The 19,683-nt window shown below is 38.6% G+C and overlaps 1 protein-coding gene across 5 annotated transcripts in view; it reads left to right on the plus strand.

Annotated features, from left to right (window-relative positions):
• Positions 1–19,683, plus strand: part of PHF20 (PHD finger protein 20) — a 125,658-nt gene that overhangs the window by 68,514 nt on the left and 37,461 nt on the right. For all 5 annotated transcript variants that reach the window (XM_076011071.1, XM_076011070.1, XM_076011074.1 and 2 more), the window contains 4 exons: positions 1,986–2,373; positions 6,187–6,300; positions 6,989–7,168; positions 7,680–7,859. In XM_076011071.1, coding sequence (XP_075867186.1) covers positions 1,986–2,373; positions 6,187–6,300; positions 6,989–7,168; positions 7,680–7,859 — 862 coding nt within the window. The remainder of the gene's footprint in view (positions 1–1,985; positions 2,374–6,186; positions 6,301–6,988; positions 7,169–7,679; positions 7,860–19,683) is intronic.

The raw sequence follows: 19,683 nt of genomic DNA on the forward strand, positions 1-19,683 counted from the left end.
TGTGTTAGGTTTGTGGAATGAGTTACTATATTAATAGATGGACCAAATTATAAACTTGTTCAGCATTGGCTGTTTGTATCTAGAACCTCTCCAAGTGGAAGTCCAGGGCTCCAGAGAACAAACTTTTTTGAAGTGTTTACTCTGCTTTCGTCAATAAATTGATTGATAACACTCACAGTGCTTTGGCTCGGAGGTGGGATGCCTTACTGGTGAGGATTTCTGGGTGCAGTGCCTCAGTTCTCAATTTTGAGAGGCCTCTGGGTATCTCACCTTCGTCCTGGCTGGCCTTTGAGCATGAGCCCATGGCTCCTGCACTTTTTTTTCCCCCAACAGGGTAGTGGTTTGGCTTAAGAGGTCTGTCATGGGCAATTTTAAAGTTTTTTTTTTATACAGTATTAGAATAGATAGAGATTTTTTTTCTGTAGCACCACACTGCCCTGAATGTTTTCATGATCTATATTTTAGTAGCATTTAGTTTTTTGAAATTATGTTTGCTGTAGACAATTTAAAAAGTACAGGAAAGCACAAAGAAAGTAAAAACTCTGTGATCCTATCACTAAGATACAATGCTCTTAACATTTTGGTGTTCTTTCTGTGTTTCTGTTTAACGTTTATGTTTTTCTGTGTGTATGTATCTGTTTCTTCTCAAAATTGTAGTCGTGGTGTATTAAACACATGTTTTTTTGTGTGTATATATATCTGTTTCTTTTAAAAATTAGAGTCATGTGGTATATTATGGTTCTATAACTTTATCTCTTAACAAAGTAAGATTTCCCCAAGTTCCTTAATAGTGAGAATATGGCTTTTAATAGCTATGTAGTATTTTATAATAAGTATGTAACTGTACTTTGTATAACCACTTCCCAAATAGTCATTAAGCATTTTGTAAATACGGGTGCCCAAGTCTGTTAACAAATTCCATTTCTAGAAATTCATTCTTTTTCAAAGGTATAAACTTTTAAGTCATTTGACCCAAATTGTTAATACCTGTCAACCCCCAGAGGGACATTTGTAATTTATATTTTTGTTAGCAGTTACTGAGAGTGCCTGTTTTCAAACCTGGCTGCTTTTAGGATAATTTTTATGACTTAAAAAAATGTTTCCTTATTATTTTTCCCTATGGGACAAATTAAACTTTTATTTGCTGAGTATTTAGGTACTCCTTTCTGCTTCCAGCAAAAATCTATGTGCCCAGTGTGTGCTGGTTGCTGGGATCCCGGGTGAACATTGTAGAGTAGTCCCTGCTCTTGAGCTCTTGGAAGAGAGACATATACACAAATAAACTTAATTTAATCTAATAGTTTTGGAATCTCTAGAGCTTTTAGAGCTGGCTTTGTTATGAAACAGTCACACTAGGACACAAGATTTTTAGAACGAATTTTAAAGAAAATAATTTAGGAAGAATGTAACCAAGAAACAGCATTTTCTTCCAATGGACAAAAGCTCAAGAGTAGCTCAGCAACACAGTACGTGGCTTGTTGGACTGAGCACAGTCTTTACCTAGTAGAGGAAGCAGAGCCCCTGGTCCTGGGTTAAACAATCTTTACAGTTTTCCTGTTCAGTTTCCAGTTACCAGTTTGGGTTTTCACTACACAGGGCATCAGCATATACTGGCAAACTGAGCCAGGACTCTGAAAAGCCTGAGTTAGTATAGTCATGCTGGGGACAAGAAGGATGGAGCACAAAGACATTTTCTTAGGACACCTCTGTCGGAAAGCTTGCTTTCCAGAATTTTACTTTCTGGTGACTTGTTATTCATCGTAATAAGGGAGATTGCTCTGTCTCAGATGGAATTGAATATGACAATTATTTTCTTTACAATTGGTTCTCAAATTTCAGGACAGGTAGATATTTTCAGTGGTGCTTTGTATTATGTGATCTGGTATATGTCCTCTTTTCTTTCTTTATAAGTTTACAAAAAAACCTCCTAACTGTATTTGCAAGTAATCACAAAGTGTGTTTCATTGCTATTTTGATCATTTTAGAATATTGTGGGTAATGCTAGGCCTAAAGAAACAGATCATAAAAGTCTTTCATCATCACCTGATAAACGAGAGAAGTTTAAAGAACAGAGAAAAGCCACAGTCAATGTGAAGAAAGACAAAGAAGACAAAGCCTTAAAGACGGAAAAGCGACCCAAGCAGTCTGATAAAGAAGGAAAGTTAATCTGTTCCGAAAAGGGGAAGGTGTCCGAGAAAAGCCTTCCCAAGAACGAGAAGGAAGATAAGGAGAACATTTCGGAAAATGACAGGGAGTATTCTGGAGATGCCCAAGTGGATAAGAAACCTGAAAATGACATTGTGAAGAGTCCACAAGAAAACTTGAGGGAGCCAAAAAGAAAACGAGGCAGACCCCCTTCCATAGCTCCTACTGGTGAGTTTCTCAAGTGGGCTCTGCAGTGGGCAATGCCAGAGTGTTCTGTGGCGTGGGTCTTTGTAACTTCTTTACTTCAATCCTTCGTTTTTGTGACTGATGTTGAATTGCGTTGTGGTCTAGAAAGAAGTTGTGCCCATGGAGCTGAATTTAAGTGAGGCATGTATCCAGGTAAACCTAAGTTGGGAAGCCTGTTCAAGACTGAGCTGCTGGGATAGTAGTAGACTGTCCGCTAGATTCTCAACTTACGTGATAAGACCTAAGTTTAAGCTTACCTAGAACCTAGGATCAGGAATATAATTTTAACGAGACAGACATGAAAGAGGAAAGGAGTATCTCTTGAGCCATTGTGGCAATAAAATAAATAAATAAATAAATAATAATAAATAAAAAGGAGGAAAAGTAAAAAGATATGGGCATCTGGAGGGGGCAGAGACAAAGGAACTCTGGGGGTAGGGAGGCATGGCTTGTTCATTTCCTAATGATATAGAATGCAAAGCCTTTTTTTTTGCGTGTTCCTTTACATTTTATTTGTCATAAACATCAATACAGCAAATATGAAGGCCTTTTAAATACTTTTTTGATGTAAAGCTTAACACTTAAAATTATGCTTGTTCCTCCCACCCATCCCAATTCAACATGCAGATAATATTTTCACATATGCTGATTCCAGAGCATTACAGTCTCTTAATAGTTACAAGAGTATCTCTGACCTGTAACTTAAAATGATTTCACAAACTGTATAAATCATGGTATTATCCATCATTTATATAGTTCCCAAGGTGAGTACATTTACACAATAGTAACACTAAATCTGTTTTTAAAAACATCATAATAAGTCAAAGCACAAAACCCAGGATCTTATTTTAAATGTGTTTATGAAGATTGCTGAGCTCAAAGCATGCAGGTATTCGTGACCACCTAGATGAAGCTGGATATTGAAACTCCTCCAGTAGGTCCAATGGTGTAATTTTTCACTCATCCCAAGTATCTCCATATTTACTTTGACTTCTTTTTTTGGCACTCTTTCCTGCATAGGCCTGACTGAGGGGTCAGGAAAGGAGTATCTCTTGAGCCATTGTGGCAAGCAATAAATAAATAAATAATAAACAAACAAACAAATAAAAAGGAAAGGAGGAAAAGTAAAAAGATATGGGCTTCTGGAGGGGGCAGAGACAAAGGAACTCTGGGGTAGGGAGACATGGCTTGTTCATTTCCTAATGATATAGAATGCAAAGCCAGATCTCCCTATCAGGTTAGACTACTATATCAGACTTTATTTCTGTGGTGTAAAAATTTTAGTTCACTTTGCATAAATGTTAGTCCTCTCAGTAGACAACTTTCTTACATCTGAGTTCTAATTTTAAGATAGGAAATTAGATAATAGGTTGATTTCTCTCCAGATGAAATAAGGGACCTCCCCCTTCAGTGGTTGTAACTCAGTTTTGCCTGCAAGAGCTGGAATTATCCCTAGGTGTAAATAGGGCCTAGACCTGCAATGTCCAATATGATAGTCACTAACCATATGTAGCTATTGAGTTCTTGAAATGTGACTAGATGTGCTGTCAGTGTAAAATAAGCACTAGATTTCAAATACTTAGTACAAAAAAAGGTAAAATCTCATAATTTTAAAATATTGATTACATGTTGACATATTTTTAGATGTTTTGGATTAAATATAATTCTTAAAATTAATTTTACTTTTTTTTTTTTAAACTTCTTAACATGACTACTAAAAAAATTTTAAATTACATGTGGCCTGCACTCTCATTCTATTTCTATTGAACAGCACTGCCCTTAAATTCACTGGCTTTCCCAACAGAGACCTGGGAGAGAATTAAGCCCTAATGCCCAAGACATCATGATCTGTGATGAATTAACCTCTGAGCATTGAGAATGGTACTACCTGTATACTACCCTTAGGAAAATTGAGAAAATATCTGTGTTCAGATGAGGAACCTCAAGTCTGAGAAGTCCAGAAGTTTTTAACTTCCAAGCCGAGCACCATATTAAGATGTGGGGTGAGAAGTGGGAGAAGGGGAGTTATACAAGGTAGGAAATGCAAACAGGCAGAAATCTGACATGTCCTCAGCTCAGTTTAGGAAAGAGAATGTGTAAGAACTGGGTGTTTTGCAGCTGTTTCCCCTTTAGCTATTCATGTGGTGCCTGATAGCCTCTGGAAGGTGTGTACTGGGGTAGTTGTACTCCAGTTTGTGGACTGCTCCTATGATTTCACTGAGATAAGAAAAGGGGCATTTAGTTTGTTGCTTTTATGTTATAAGTGTAGGATTTCAGATCAGATAGAATAAATTTAATAGAGAAAGGGTATTTTCCAAGTTTGCTGTTAACCCTTGCCTGAGACATTTGGAAAAACTAATTCCAGCTGTGCCTCAGTCCTCCCCATTCAGACTGTCTGGCCGGGGACCTGGGAATGTGAATTGTTAACAAACTTCCCAGATGATTTTTACTGTAAAAGAGTTTGGGGGACTCTCGAGTTCTGTATAGTCAGCTCCCCATTTGTACATGGTATCAAAGAAAAGAAGGATTGCTCAATATCCCCCATAGAATTCAAATCCTCTTTAAAAATTGCTTGGAATAAGTTCATAGATTGGTAGAGGCTTGAGTGCCTGTGCAAACTTGATTAGGAATAGGATCTGAGCTATTTAGAGAGGATTGTTTGTATTTGTGTTGAATTTGGAATGCATGTGATCTCCAAGTTTCCCACCACTTGGAACAAAATAATTTTGGGAAGATTGAACACAGGAAGAGCCAAGGAGTTCAGCACTCTCATCAGGTTTGCTGCTTCAGAGCTCAGTCTTGTCTCTTGCTTGGCTATTTAACATGACCGACCTGAAGCTGCAGGTCTTAGATGAGTCTTTTCTCTCTCTCTTCCTCCCTTCTCATTTTCTTCCCTTCCCTTCCCGTCCCGTCCTCTTCTCCCATTTACTTCCCTTCCTACCCACTTTCTCCTCCTCTCTCCTTTCCCCCTTCCTCTGACCCCTGCCTTCCTGCCAAACTTCCCATTTTCCTTTTTTCTTTTTTCTGCTTGCCTTTCATATTCTCATTTTTTCTGATTGGGGGAGAGCTTCTTCAGTGTTAGGTTCAAAAATAATATTCTTCAAGGGTTTAGTGTCTGCAGTGCTAAATTATGTTGCATCTGGGTTTGCTAGAGATCAACAGCCTTGCCTAGAACATTGATTGCCAAGTAACATAGTCTCCTAAGATTTTTTCTGGGGTTGTTTTTAAGAGAATATAAATGTTGACATTCTTCTTGGACCCTCTAAACTAGGACCAATGCCAAGATAACTAGTGTAGCAAGTAGAGATTGCAAACAGTAATCAAGCCCTAGTCCCAGGGTACACATGTTAGGAATTAGCCTGTGTGGTAGATTTCCTGAATATTGGATAGGTCAGTTTTTGATGAGAAAATTTGATGGTGATAAAAATGACTTTGCCATTTCCCTTGCACCTTCGTATTTTAAAGCAGTCATGGTGAGATGTGGTGTTTTAAAGAGGGGGTTTCGGGAGAGAAGTATATGACTGGAGCTGGGTCATAGGAGAGACCAAGCAAAGAGATTCAGGAGGCAGATCTGCAAAGTGTCAGCATCTCCATAGGGGAATATTTTCTCACCCATTTCACTATTTTTTCCTTCTTACCTTAAGTAAGTATTACCTTTTTGAGGGTCTGTTTATAATGGAGTGGTGTGTGTGTGTGTGTGTGTGTATACATATGTATGTTTTATTTACATATAAAATGAGAGACTGGACACTTAGAAATTACATATCTTTTTGTATGGTTTTATAAACCTTGTAGCTGTGGATTCAAACTCTCAAACATTGCAACCAATAACATTGGAGTTGAGAAGACGGAAAATATCAAAAGGAAATGAAATCCCATTAAAACGTCCTCGGCTTGACAAAAATTCATGTGAGTCTCTGGTTTGTGTATATGTGGCTAGAATTTGGTGTTGTTTAGGTCAGCCTCCCCTATATTCATCTTGCCCCTATTCCCTTTAGGCTCTAATGCTTGTCCTTGGTGACATGAGCTAATGTGAGTGGGGTGTCCTTGGATCAGAAGGAGTTTTTGCTAGAAGAAAAAGAAATCCTAAAGCACAAACTGTATTAATGTTGAGTTTAGTGGTATGATCTCCATATCCATAAACTACATTTGATTTGGATTCCACTAGAAATTTAACAGCTTAGGAAGGGATTGCTTTCGTATAAGTGAAACTTTATACAAAAATACCTTGTTGGCTCCAGAAAGGATTTGTGATGGTTCAAAGTAAGGCTTTTATAAACCTTACTGACTTTGGAAGTTAGTACGTAGACTTTTACACTGGGAAGCCCGCAAATAGAAATTAGTTGTCAAGATTGGGACATGACCTGGCACATACTTTCAGATCATGAGTCCTTAAAGAAGTGAAATTCTATCCTGCCAGAGAGAATTTGCCGTACTTAAAAATATGATAAAAGGATATTTCCTTTTTATCGCTTGTCTAACCTTCCAAAAATCTCCCTATAAGCCCTTATAGAGGCAACTGGCCCAGAAAACTGTAGTAGCAGAGTTATTTCTTCTTGTTGGTCTCTTGCCCACAACTCTCTTAATGGTTTAATAGCCCAGGAAAAGTCAAAAAACTACTCAGAAAACACTGACAAAGACTTATCAAGGAGACGGTCCTCCAGGCTGTCCACTAATGGGACCCATGAGATCCTAGATCCTGACTTGGTGGTACCAGATTTGGTTGATACAGTTCCTTTGCAAGACACATCATCTAGTACCAAGGAATCTAAAGAAGGTGAGTCAGATTCTGTTCTGGAATTGTCTTGCCAACCTGATGCCTATCTAGTGAGAACCAATCTAAATCATTGCATGCTGCCTTCCACAAGTATTAGATGGTCTTGAAATCAAACTATTGAATGGGGTGCAATGTTTTTATAATATATTGTTCTTCACTGATGATTCATTCAGTAGACAAACTTTCTGGATGCGTTTGTGGCTGGTTTTGCTTATGTACCACTCACTGAATGTTGGGTTGGAGGTACGCTGCTTGAAGAGCCTTGCCTCTCTGTCTTTCTGGTGCCTTTTTGTTAACATTTCTAGCAATTCCTCCTTTGATTTTACTCTCTTTCTTTGATATGCTCATAGGCTAGACTATACGTGCTGGAACCTGGGAATGTATTCTTTTGAGTTGTGAGATGGATGGCTTTTTTAAAAAAATCCCTGACTTTCTTAGTCTGTTGTGGGACTTTTGCTTCCCAGATTATATACATGTATATGTTCTCCAAGTTTTCTTTTTTTTCTTCTAGGTCTATTGAAATCTCCTTTGGAAGCTGGCCAGGTCTCATCTGCATTGACTTGCCATTCCTTTGGGGATGGATTGGGGGCTGCAGGCTTGGAGTTGAATTGCCAGTCAATGGGAGAAAACACTATGAAAACAGAACCGGCTTCTCCTCTTGCCGAATTACAAGAGATTTCGACTGTAGAAGGTTCATATTAAGAGTTAACTTAATCCTCTTCTTATACATACCCTCTTCTTATACATACTTTTACTTCTGCTTTGATTGTGAACTAAAGAAAATTGACTTCTAATGCTGTTTCACCTTTTATTAATATTTCCTTATTTTAATGCTATATCTCTTTCTGATTTTGTTAATTTATATTCCCTTTCCTTTTCATGGTTATCAACTTTGCTGATAGTTTCAAAAAACTAACTTTAATTTTCTCTAGTATTTGTCTTTTTAAAATATCATTGATTTTTGTTTTGATTTTTACTTCAACTTCTTCTAGAACCTTAGGTAATTGAATTTTGATTTTGATCTTCCTTCCTTTCTACTAATAATAGGAGCATTTGAAGTTATAAATTTACTACTAAGCACTGCTTTAGCTGCATCCTACAGATTTATATATGTTGTATTTTTTTTTTTTTTTTGAGACAGAGTCTCACTTTGTTGCCCAGGCTAGAGTGAGTGCCGTGGCATCAGCCTAGCTCACAGCAACCTCAAACTCCTGGGCTCAAGGGATCCTGCTGCCTCAGCCTCCCTAGTAGCTGGGATTACAGGCATGCGCCACCATGCCCGGCTAATTTTTTCTATATATTAGCTAGCTAACTAATTTCTTTGTATTTATAGTAGAGACGGGGTCTCGCTCTTGCCCAGGCTGGTTTCGAACTCCTGACCTTGAGCAATCCGCCCGCCTCGGCCTCCCAGAGTGCTGGGATTACAGGCGTGAGCCACCTCACCCAGCTTGTATTTTTATTTTTATTCAATTTAAGCTATCTTGTGATTTATTTGTTGACAATGGGTTACTTAGAAATATGTTGTTTCATTTCCAAGTATTTGAGGATTTTATAGATATCTTATTGTTACTGATTTCTAATGTAATTTCATTCTGATCAGAGAACATACTCTGTAGGATTTCAGTCTTTTTACATTTGTTGACTTGTTTTTTATGGCCCAGAATATGATCTATCTTGGTGAATGTTCCATATGCACTTGAAAAGAATGTGTATTCTAACACTGTTGTATGTTTGTTCTATGTCTGTTAATTAGGTCAATGTAGTTGATGGTATTTTTCTGATAAGTCTTTCCATGATTTTTTTATGGGGATGGGATCTTGTTCTATCTATTTCTAAGAGAGGGGTGTTAAAATCTCTGATTGTGGATTTGCCTGTTTCTTCCTCTAATACTGTCATTTTTGCTTCATGTATTTTGAAGTAATGTTATTAGGTGCATACACATTTGTAATTGTTACATCTTCCCAATGAATTGCCCCCTTTATAATGTAAAATACCACTCTATCTTTGGTAATAGAGTAGACTTCAAGTCAAAGACCATCTGATGTTAGTATAGGTACTCCAGCTTTCTTTTGCTTACTATGTGCCTGGTGATTCTGTTTATCTATTCTGTCAACATAACTTTGTCTTTAAATTTGAAGTCTTCTTTTAGACAACATATAGTAAAGCCTTTTATTAATAACTACAATGTTTAGTCTAAACTAACATTAAAAGTAATTGTAGATATGATTGGTTTTAGGTCTACCATTTTGTTGTTTGTTTTCTGTTTACCTTATTTGCGTTTTGTTCTTTTCCTTCTTGTTTTTTTAGGTTAATTGAATTTTTTTTTTTTTTTTGAGACAGAGTCTCACTTTGTTGCCCAGGCTAGAGTGAGTGCTGTGGCATCAGCCTAGCTCACAGCAACCTCAAACTCCTAGGCTCAAGCGATCCTCCTGCCTCAGCCTCCCGAGTAGCTGGGACTACAGGCATGCGCCACCATGCCCGGCTAATTTTTTTTCTATATCTGTTAGTTGGCCAATTAATTTCTTTCTATTTATAGTAGAGATGGGGTCTTGCTCTTATTCAGGGTAGTTTCGAACTCCTGACCTCAAGCAATCCGCCCACCTTGGCCTCCCAGAAAGCTAGGATTACAGGCGTGAGCCACCACGCCTGGCTGGAATTTCATTTAATTCATCTATTAGCTTTTAGCTATATTTCTTAGCATTATTTTTAGAGGTTACTCTAAGGATTATGATATATATCCTTTTCACGTTTAGTTAGAGTTAATATTGAACCGTTTTATGTAAAATGTTGTTTAGTTCCATTAACCTCCCCCATGCTGTAGTTGTCACATGATTTACATCTACATGTGCTGTAAAATTCACAATATAGTATTATAATTTTTGCTGTAAACAATTATGTGTTTTAAAGACAATAAGACAAAAGAGACAGACTTACTTACATTCATGTTTATCATTTCTAGTATCCTTCATTTTTTCCTGAAGCTTTCTTTTCAGCATGAAAAATTTCCCTTCGCTTTTCTTGTAGGTTTCATGATAACAAACTAATTCTCTTGGTTTTTGTTTATCTGAATGTGCTTTTATTTAATTGTCCTTTAATTCTTGAAGGATATTTTCACTGAATATAGATTTGAGGATTTCTTTGAGCACTTTAATAATGTTGTTCATGGTCTTCTGGCCTCTGTTTCTGAAGGAAGTGAGTGATCGTTTATATGGTTGCTCTCCTGTTTGTAATGTGTTGTTTTATTTCTGTCTGCTTTCAAATTTTTTCTTTTTATCTTTAGTTTTTAGCAGTTTGACTACAATATGTTTAGGTTTGTTTTATTTTGTATTTAACCTGCTTGGGATTCACTGAGCTTGAATATGAAAATGGATGTTTTTCATCAAATTTCAGCCATAATTTGTATGAGTATTTTGTTCTGCACCATTCTCTCTGCCTTCTACTTGGGAATTCTCTTAATTCTTATGTTAGGTCTTCTCATATTCTCCCACAGTTCACTGGCTCTCTTTTTTGTTTTTTTAATCATTTCCCGTTTTTCAGGTTGAATAATTTCTTTTGCTCTATTTTTATGTTCTCTTTCTTCTCTCAAGTCCAATCAGGTGTTAAGCCCATCTAGTGAATTTTTTTCCTGATATTTATTTAGTTCTAGAACTTCCATTTGGTCCTTTTGTCTAGATTCTGTTTCTCTGCTGAGATTTCCCATCTGTTTATTCATCATGAGCATAGTTTTAATAGCTGCTCTAAAGTCCTTGTCTATCAATTGCAACATCTAGATTATTTTGACTTATCTCCTGACAGTGGGTCACATTTTCCCTTTTCTTCATATGCCTAATGTTTTGGTTTGTAACCTGAGCAGTGTGACTGGATGTCTTGTGGAGTTTGGATTAGGTTGTGTTCCTCTAAAGAATGCTGATTTATTTTTTATAGGACAATTAGCTTGGCTCAAAGTCTACATTCTTTCCCTCTGCAATGAGCAGCAGCTAAAATCTGTTTAGTTCTTTTAGCTTTTGTTGGGCTGCTTCGGGACTCTGTACCTTCAAAGTTTAGCCAGAGATTTAGGTAGAGTTTAGAAGTAGAAATTTGGGCCACCTGTTTGTGGCTCTCTTCTTTCTAGGACTTTCCCTCTCTCTTTCAGACTGTTGTAGTTGCACTGAACTTTGTCTTATGCTTCTTCAACCAGTAAGACTAAAAGTTTCTATCTGAATTATTGCTGACTGGTGCTACTGACGCTGCTTTTGGGCACAAACCCTTAAAAAATGGAAAACTCATCCCACGCCTTTCTCTTCTTTCCTTTATTCCAAATGTCTGACTCCTCTTCTTTTTCTGCCTGCTTTTTGTTGCTTTCCAGTGTCTTTAGGTATTTATTTTGTAATTTTTTTTTCTAGAGTTTGTAATGCTTGTATGCAAAAGGGTTGTTCCAATATGAGATATTTTACCATTACTAAAAGAGAAACCTCTACCTTATGTTAATATGCTGCCTTAGGAAATCATATACATTTATGACCACACAGAGGGATGTTTTTTCTCTCATGTAGTGATTGCATGTTGCATTGATAGCTATTTGGATGTAATTGGAAATGTAATTTAGACCCCTAGACCTGGTCTAAACTCTTAGTTTTGATAGTGTTATGTTTGTGGTAAATGGTCAGAGTCCTGGATGATTCTTGATCATTGGTCTTCTACAGTGAAGAACATCTAAGCTACCTTTTCGTGTATATGTGTGTACTTATTTTACTTACCTTTTTAAAAAGCAGTATACAATAATGTGTGCTGGTCATAAAAACCCAAACATGATCGGCATGGTGGCTAACACCTGTAATCCTAGCACTTCGGGAGGGGCCAGGAGAGCAGCCTGAGCAACATAGCAAGACCTCATCTCTACAAAAATAAAAATATTAGCCAGGCATGGTAGCATGTGCCTGTACTCCCAGCTACTTGAGAGGCTGAGATGGGATTACTTGAGCCCAAGAGTTTGAGGTTGCAGTGAACTATGACGATGCCATGGTACTCTAGCCCAGGTGACAGAGTGAGACCCTCCCTGTCTCTAGATCAATCAATCAATCAGTCTAAACAACATAGAGGTACTAGGAATAAAAGTGAAAGATCTCCTCTATCTTGCCTTTTTCTTTTTGGGTAAACTTCTATTACTAGTGTGTGATTTTTATTTTTTATTTTTTATTTTTTTATTATTATTATTATTTTTGAGACAGAGTCTCACTTTGTTGCCCAGGCTAGAGTGAGTGCTGTGGCATCAGCCTAGCTCACAGCAACTTCAATTTCCTGGGCTCAACGGATCCTACTGCCTCAGCCTCCTGAGTAGCTGGGACTACAGGCATGTGCCACCATGCTTGGCTAATTTTTTATATATATATTTTTAGTTGGTCAATTAATTTCTTTCTATTTTTAGTAGAGACGGGGTCTTGCTCAGGCTGGTTTCGAACTCCTGACCTGGAGCAATCCGCCTGCCTCAGCCTCCGAGAGAGCTAGTATTACAGGCGTGAGCCATCTGCCAGGCCACTAGTTTGTGATTTTTCCAGATCCTTTTCTGTGCATTTACATAAGTAGGGAAGCAATTAAGATTTTTATCATTTTTAAATGTAAATGTGATAATTATAGGCTTACTGTTCTCTGATTTATTTATATAGTATTTATTGAGATCTTTCTATGTCAGTACATTTGCCTCATTCTTTTTAATGGTTGTGAATATTTGTTTCTAGTAAGAATGTTTTATCATATATTTAATCATTTCCCTTTTGATGAACATTTAGATTATTTCAAAGTAGTCAGTATTTTATTTTATTTTCTTAGAGGTGGGGATCTCACTCTGTGGCCCAGGCTGATCTTGAACTCCTAGCCTCAAGCCATCCTCCCAAGTAGCTGGGATTATAGGCATGAACCACTGTACCTGGCTCCAAAGAGGTGGTATTTTAAAGAATGATTAAAGATATTCCTTGAACATATATATGTTTTTTTTTGTTTGTTTTTTTTTGAGACAGAGTCTCACTTTGTTGCTCAGGCTAGAGTGAGTGCCGTGGCGTCAGCCTAGCTCACAGCAACCTCAATCTCCTGGGCTCAAGCGATCCTACTGCCTCAGCCTCCCGAGTAGCTGGGACTACAGGCATGCGCCACCATGCCCAACTAATTTTTTTTATATATATTTTAGTTGGTCAATTAGTTTCTTTCTATTTTTAGTAGTGACGGAGTCTCGCTCAGGCTGGTTTCAAACTCCTGACCTTGAGCGATCCACCTGCCTTGGCCTCCCAGAGTGCTAGGATTACAGGCGTGAGCCACCGGGCCTGGCCTGAACATACATTTTTGACCACTGAGTAAATAGGCCTATTGGTTAAGTTTTCTTGTGTGTAATTGTTGGATTCAAGGGAATGTACCTTTTACATTTCATTGCCAAATCACCCTCCAAAAAAACCATCTCGGCCGGGTGCGGTGGCTCACGCCTGTAATCCTAGCACTCTGGGAGGCTGAGGCGGGCAGACTGCTCAAGGTCAGGAGTTCAAAACCCGCCTGAGCAAGAGTGAGACCCCCGTCGCTACTTGGGAGGCTGAGGCAGGAGGATTGCTTGAGCCCAGGAGTTTGAGGTTGCTGTGAGCTAGGCTGATGCCATGGCACTCACTCTAGCCTGGGCAACAGAGTGAGACTCTGTCTCAAAAAAAAAAAAACAAAAAACAAAAAACCATCTCACTTTATATTTTATATATCTACCAAGGAAATGGTAGAGTAAGTGCCTTTTCCCTCACATCCTTGCCATCTGTGGATATTGTTCGTCTTTTAAATTTTCACTGATTTATATTAACATTGGAAACAAGATTTCTCTCTTTCTCTCTCTCTCTCTTTTTTCTTAAGAGACTGGGGTCTTTTTATAATATGTTGCTCAGGCTGGTCTTGATCTCCTGGCCTCAAGTGACACTCCTGCCTCAGCCTCCCAAAGTGCCAGGATTTTAAGTAGGAGCCACTCACCATACCCAGCCTGGATTTCATTTTTTAAATTCTGTTTTTTAATGAAGTTGAGAAGATTTTTAAGTGTTTAGAGTATATTTTTCTGTGAATATATGACTCTGGATGTATATATGTTATAGAACTTATTTATTTTATTTTTATTTATATTTGCATTTTCCCATAAATTATTTATTGCAAGGTTGACTGACAAGAAAAATAATCAAGATAAAAAGAAATTAAGATAAAAATAATTTTTATTTTAGTATAAGCCACTTTTCAAGAATTTTAATGAAACCAAATTATATCTCCTACCCATTGCTTATACCCCAAGGTTCTTGATCAACATTCATCCTTTTTTTTTTTTTTTGAGACAGAGTCTCACTCTGTTGCCTGGGCTAGAGTGCCATGGCGTCAGCCTAGCTCACAGCAACCTCAAACTCCTAAGCTCAAGCAATCCTCCTGCCTCAGCCTCCTGAGTAGCTGGGACTACAGGCATGTGCCACCATGCCCGGCTAATTTTTTCTATATATTTTAGTTGTCCAATTAATTTGTTTCTATTTATAGTAGAGACAGGGTCTCACTCTTGCTCAGGCTGGTCTGGAACTCCTGACCTTGAGTGGTTGGCCTGCCTCGGTCTCCCAGAGTGCTAGGATTACAGGCATGAACCACCTCGCCCAGCCCGCAAATCAACTTTTTACCCCAATTTCCTCCAACTCCAAAACCCAAAGTGTGCGTGTGCTGTGTCCCTGTGTATGCTTCACTGGGTTTCTCAACCATGGGTTTTCACCACAGCTTGTCTGAAACTCTTAGCCTGCAGAATTTAAGACAATGGCAGTTTTTATCATGATTTGCCTTTGTGCTTGGTCATATTGAAGCTCATAATAAGCAGAAAACAATTTTTTCAGATAATATATTTTTGTCCAGAATTGCACAGAATTCTAGAGCCAGCGTTGTATGGCATCAAGGCAAAAGCCCATCTTTGCTTTTTATGGAAAGCATTACTTTAAATAAAGAGACAGACAATGACACATTTTAATCTACCTTTGTCTTAATTTACAGTAGGTTTTGTATGAATTTTTAACCTTTTAACAAATTTCCAAATCTGGTTGATGTCTTTGACAGTAATGAAAACAGTTTAATCACATCTGAATCCAGAGCAACTGGCCTTTTTTTTTCTTTCTGAACATGTAAATCATAGGAATTGTGGGGAATTGTGTATTGTGCTGCGTTAACTTCTCTCACCTTCTGTAAATACCCTCGTGGGTTCTTGTTTGGGAATGTGATATTTTGTGGCTGGTTTAGCTAGAGAGTGAACTCTCAAAGGTATCAAAACTGTGCTTCCATAATAACTGCAAGAAACAGACAGGTAAGTACGTGAAATTTTGCAAGTCCTAATTACAACTGTAAATGGGTGGGATATTGGAGTTGTGGTTTTTTTTTGTTTTTTGGTTTTTTTTTTTGAGACAGAGTCTCACTCTGTTGCCCTGGCTAGAGTGAGTGCCATGGCGTCAGCCTAGCTCACAGCAACCTCAAACTCCTGGGCTCAAGCAATCCTCCTCCCTCAGCCTCCCGAGTAGCTGGGACTACCGGCATGCGCCACCATGCCCGGCTAATTTTTTCTGTATGTATTACTTGGCGAATTAATTTCTTCCTATTTATAGTAGAGACGGGGTCTCGCTCTTGCTCAGGCTGGTTTCGAACTCCTGACCTTGAGCAATCAGCCTGCCTCGGCCTCCCAGAGTGCTAGGATTACAGGCGTGAGCCACCCCGGCCTTTTTTTTTTTTTTTTTAATGTATCTTTAAAACTAAGGAGAGAGCCACACATGTCGCTGCGTCTCCAGCCAGCTTTGGCTTCGGCAGGGCCTGTGCCACTGAGTGTACAGCTGCCACAGACTCCAGAGGCCTGGAGGCTTCTGTATGTACGCAAAGGCACACAGGTTCACCCCGGCGCTTTACTGGGTCCCCTGTTTTCTGGTGGGAGCTGTCCTTGGAATCTGTGGTTTTGGCTCTGGTCAGCAGTTCTTTTTGCAACAAAGCCAGCCTGCCTCTGTGTTGACTTGCAAGTTTTGGCATTACTCAGGCAAAAACCGGTCAACATGTGATTTGTTTCCAGAGGTTTGAAACATTCAGTGAAAACTTTTTAAGACTTTGATTGCACGATGTATTTTTTTTTTTTAGAAAGTTATTATTTGAGAATAATGTCTTTTTATACCAGGAAGTAGTACTCCTGAATGACATTGAAAACTTCCCCTCCCCTTTATTATTATTTTTTTAATCAATACATATTAACGTAAAAAAAAAACACAGACATCTATACCATTATGACGATATGTCTACAGAATTGCATACTTTTGTTTGGATAACTAAAATAATTTTATTTGAGTAGCTTCATTTTTTTTGTCTTGATCAGATGCTATATATTAATAATTAAGATAAATGTTGTAGGCTAGGCGTGGTGGCTCACGCCTGTAATCCTAGCTCTCTGGGAGGCCAGGCAGGCCAATCACTCAAGGTCAGGAGTTCCAGACCAGCCTGAGCAAGAGCGGGAACCTGTCTCTACTATAAATAGAAAGAAATTAATTGGCCAACTAATATATATAGAAAAAATAAGCCAGGCATGGTGGCGCATGCCTGTAGTCCCAGCTACTCAGGAGGCTGAGGCAGGAGGATTGCTTGAGCCCAGGAGTTTGAGGTTGCTGTGAGCTAAGCTGATGCCACAGCACTCACTCTATAGCCTGGGCAACAAAGTGAGACTTTGTCTCAAAAAAAAGATAAATGTTGTAGCAGAACAGCTGTTTGAAAATGGGGAACTGCAAAGTACTCAAATATTCATTCCTGGCTTGTCTGTGCTCCGTTTCTGTTGGTCCTTTGTCCAGCTGAGTCCAGAGCGCTGTGCCTCAGGCTCACGGCCCTTTCCTTGCTGAGCCTCCTCTCAGTTTCAGGGCTTCTTTCCTCCCAACTTGCTTTTCTGTCATGTATAGGAAATTATTAAAGCTGATGTATAAATGAGGTGGAAATTTAATCTCAGAATTTAGTTGTCTGTTTTGGCAGGGAGAGTTCTAGATGACAGGCACTTTCCTTATAACTCAGCAGATTAAGCTTTTAATTATGTTGTCTTATAGATGGTGTTAGATATCACTTGAAATTGGCAGTTAATTGTTTCTGCACTACTAGGAATTATGCCATGCATACAAGATAAGTGAGGAGACTTGGTTAGAAGCTAAATCCAGTGCTTGTTGTAAAGTTTATACACTTTGTGGGGCCTTAAGGCTACGTTTTCCCAAAATACACATACGCATAATTTCTGGGATTGTAGTGCTCAGATTGTAGGCATTCCTGTATTTTTTTGAAATGGGTATATGCTTTTTGCTTTGATGACTTAAAAGCCAAAAGAGAATGCAATTTCAATTGTTCTACTTGGGCAGGTATTCATTTATGCTGTAAAACAGAAGTTAGAGTCATGCCCTTAAGAGAACTCACATTGTTCTCTAAATCTGGGCCCAGCCTGTTTGTCCATTTACAGATATCCAGGGCTATTTGCAAATGGGCTGCTGTCCATTCATTCATTTTAGCCAACAATTACTTAGGAAGTACCAGACCCCATTCTAAGCTGCTCTATTTGTGAATATTCTACAGGAAACACAGAATAAATAAGAAGGAAGACTGAATAGAAGTACAAGCTCATTCAGCTGATCTTCTTTTTACTAAGTATGTGGTAGAAGTGGGACACTTTGCTACATGGTCTAGATCAGTGATTCTAATCCGTGACATCTTGATGTCTTTGTTGTCAAGTAGAAAATGAATAAGGAGGCTAGGCACGGTGTCTTACGCATGTAATCCCTGCACTTTGAGAGTCTGAGGCAAGAGGATTGCTTGAGGCTCGGAGTTCCAGATCAGCCCTAGCAACATAGTGAGACCCCCGTTTCTAAAAAAAAAAAGAAAAGAAAAATAAGCCAGGCATAGTAGCTCAACCCTATAGTCCCAGCTACTCTGGAGGCTGAGGAAGGAGAATTGCTTTAGCCCAGGAATCTAAAGTTGTAGTGAGCTAAAATCATGCCACTTCACTGTAGTCTGAGTGTCAGAATGAGACCCTGGTCTCAAAAAATAAACAAGTAAATAAAGTGAATAGAGAGTTGCTACTGATGTATCAAAAATTAACAAATGATATTCTTTTAACCAGCTTAGTTTCAGGTAATGCCTGTAATAGTTTTTATAAATGATATATGCCTTTAAATTAACCAGTTAAGATTTAGCACAATGACTGTAATAGTTTAGCTTTCATGTCTATGGTTTCTTGAGTAGGCGAGTCATAGAGTGGCAGCTGAGTCATAGACTTGCAGCCATTTTAGTTTGGGAAGTTGTGAGTGTTTATGGTCTGTCATTTCACCAAGCATGCATTGTAGTGGAAAACTGAGAATTGTTCTAAGAACAACGAGAATTGTTCTAAGGATTAGAGAGATTACTGGAACATCTGGTCCATGCCCTTCCAGGTCTTTCTGTCCAGGGAATAGATGAGACTTCAACTACCGGTACCTATATTATAAGAGAGAAAGTAGCCGGGCGCGGTGGCTCACGCCTGTAATCCTAGCTCTCTGGGAGGCTGAGGCGGGCGGATTGCTCGAGGTCGGGAGTTCAAAAACCAGCCTGAGCAAGAGCGAGACCCCGTCTATTATAAATACAAAGAAATTAATTGGCCAACTAATATATATAGAAAAAATTAGCCGGGCATGGTGGCGCATGCCTGTAGTCCCAGCTACTTGGGGAGGCTGAGGCAGGAGGATCGCTTGAGCCCAGGAGTTTGAGGTTGCTGTGAGCGAGGCTGACGCCATGGCACTCACTCTAGCCTGGACAACAAAGTGAGACTCTGTCTCAATTAAAAAAAATAAAATAAAAAAAAAAAAGAGAGAAAGTAAAGTGATGTCATGAGAAACATTTAGAATAAAACTATGGGAGTAGAGAGAAGAATTGATAGTGATAATGTGTGCCTGCTATACAGTACTTCAATTCAGGAATCATTGAGCCTTTACTATATGCCTAGGAGTTTTGCTAACTGTTGAGTATGCAAAGATGAATGGGCATTCTTGGTCTTAGTGTTCATTAACTGCTATTTGGATTTGCCATTGGGAGAGAGATGTGATATTTAGGTGTAGGCGATTTTAAGGCAGGGTTGGAAGAAGGTGGTACTTGCACGTGGCCTTGAAGGATGGGTAGCAGTTAAGCATTTGAAGATGGAGGCAAAGCAGTGTGTATAGCATGACTATAGGGTCTTTTCTGAGACTGTCAGGTGTGCTTCCAGAAGTGGGTTAAGGGTGAACAGGTAAGTTGCTACAAAACTGAGGTCAGTCACTTTGAGGAATTTATGGAGCTATTGTAAAATGCTTCATTCTCAGGATAGGGTGATAGCCCTACATCATTCACTTGCATCTGTGCATTAGTACATTTTAGCTATTTTGTGGCCTCAAGATAATTTTCCTGCATATAGTTTTAAGAAGTTTTTATTCTGAAAAAATTTGAGTTATTAAAAAAGTTGCAAAAAATGGTACAAAGAATATACCTTTATCCAAATT

Source organism: Microcebus murinus, chromosome 16, assembly GCF_040939455.1.
Source record: "Microcebus murinus isolate Inina chromosome 16, M.murinus_Inina_mat1.0, whole genome shotgun sequence".
Lineage (NCBI taxonomy): Eukaryota > Metazoa > Chordata > Mammalia > Primates > Cheirogaleidae > Microcebus > Microcebus murinus.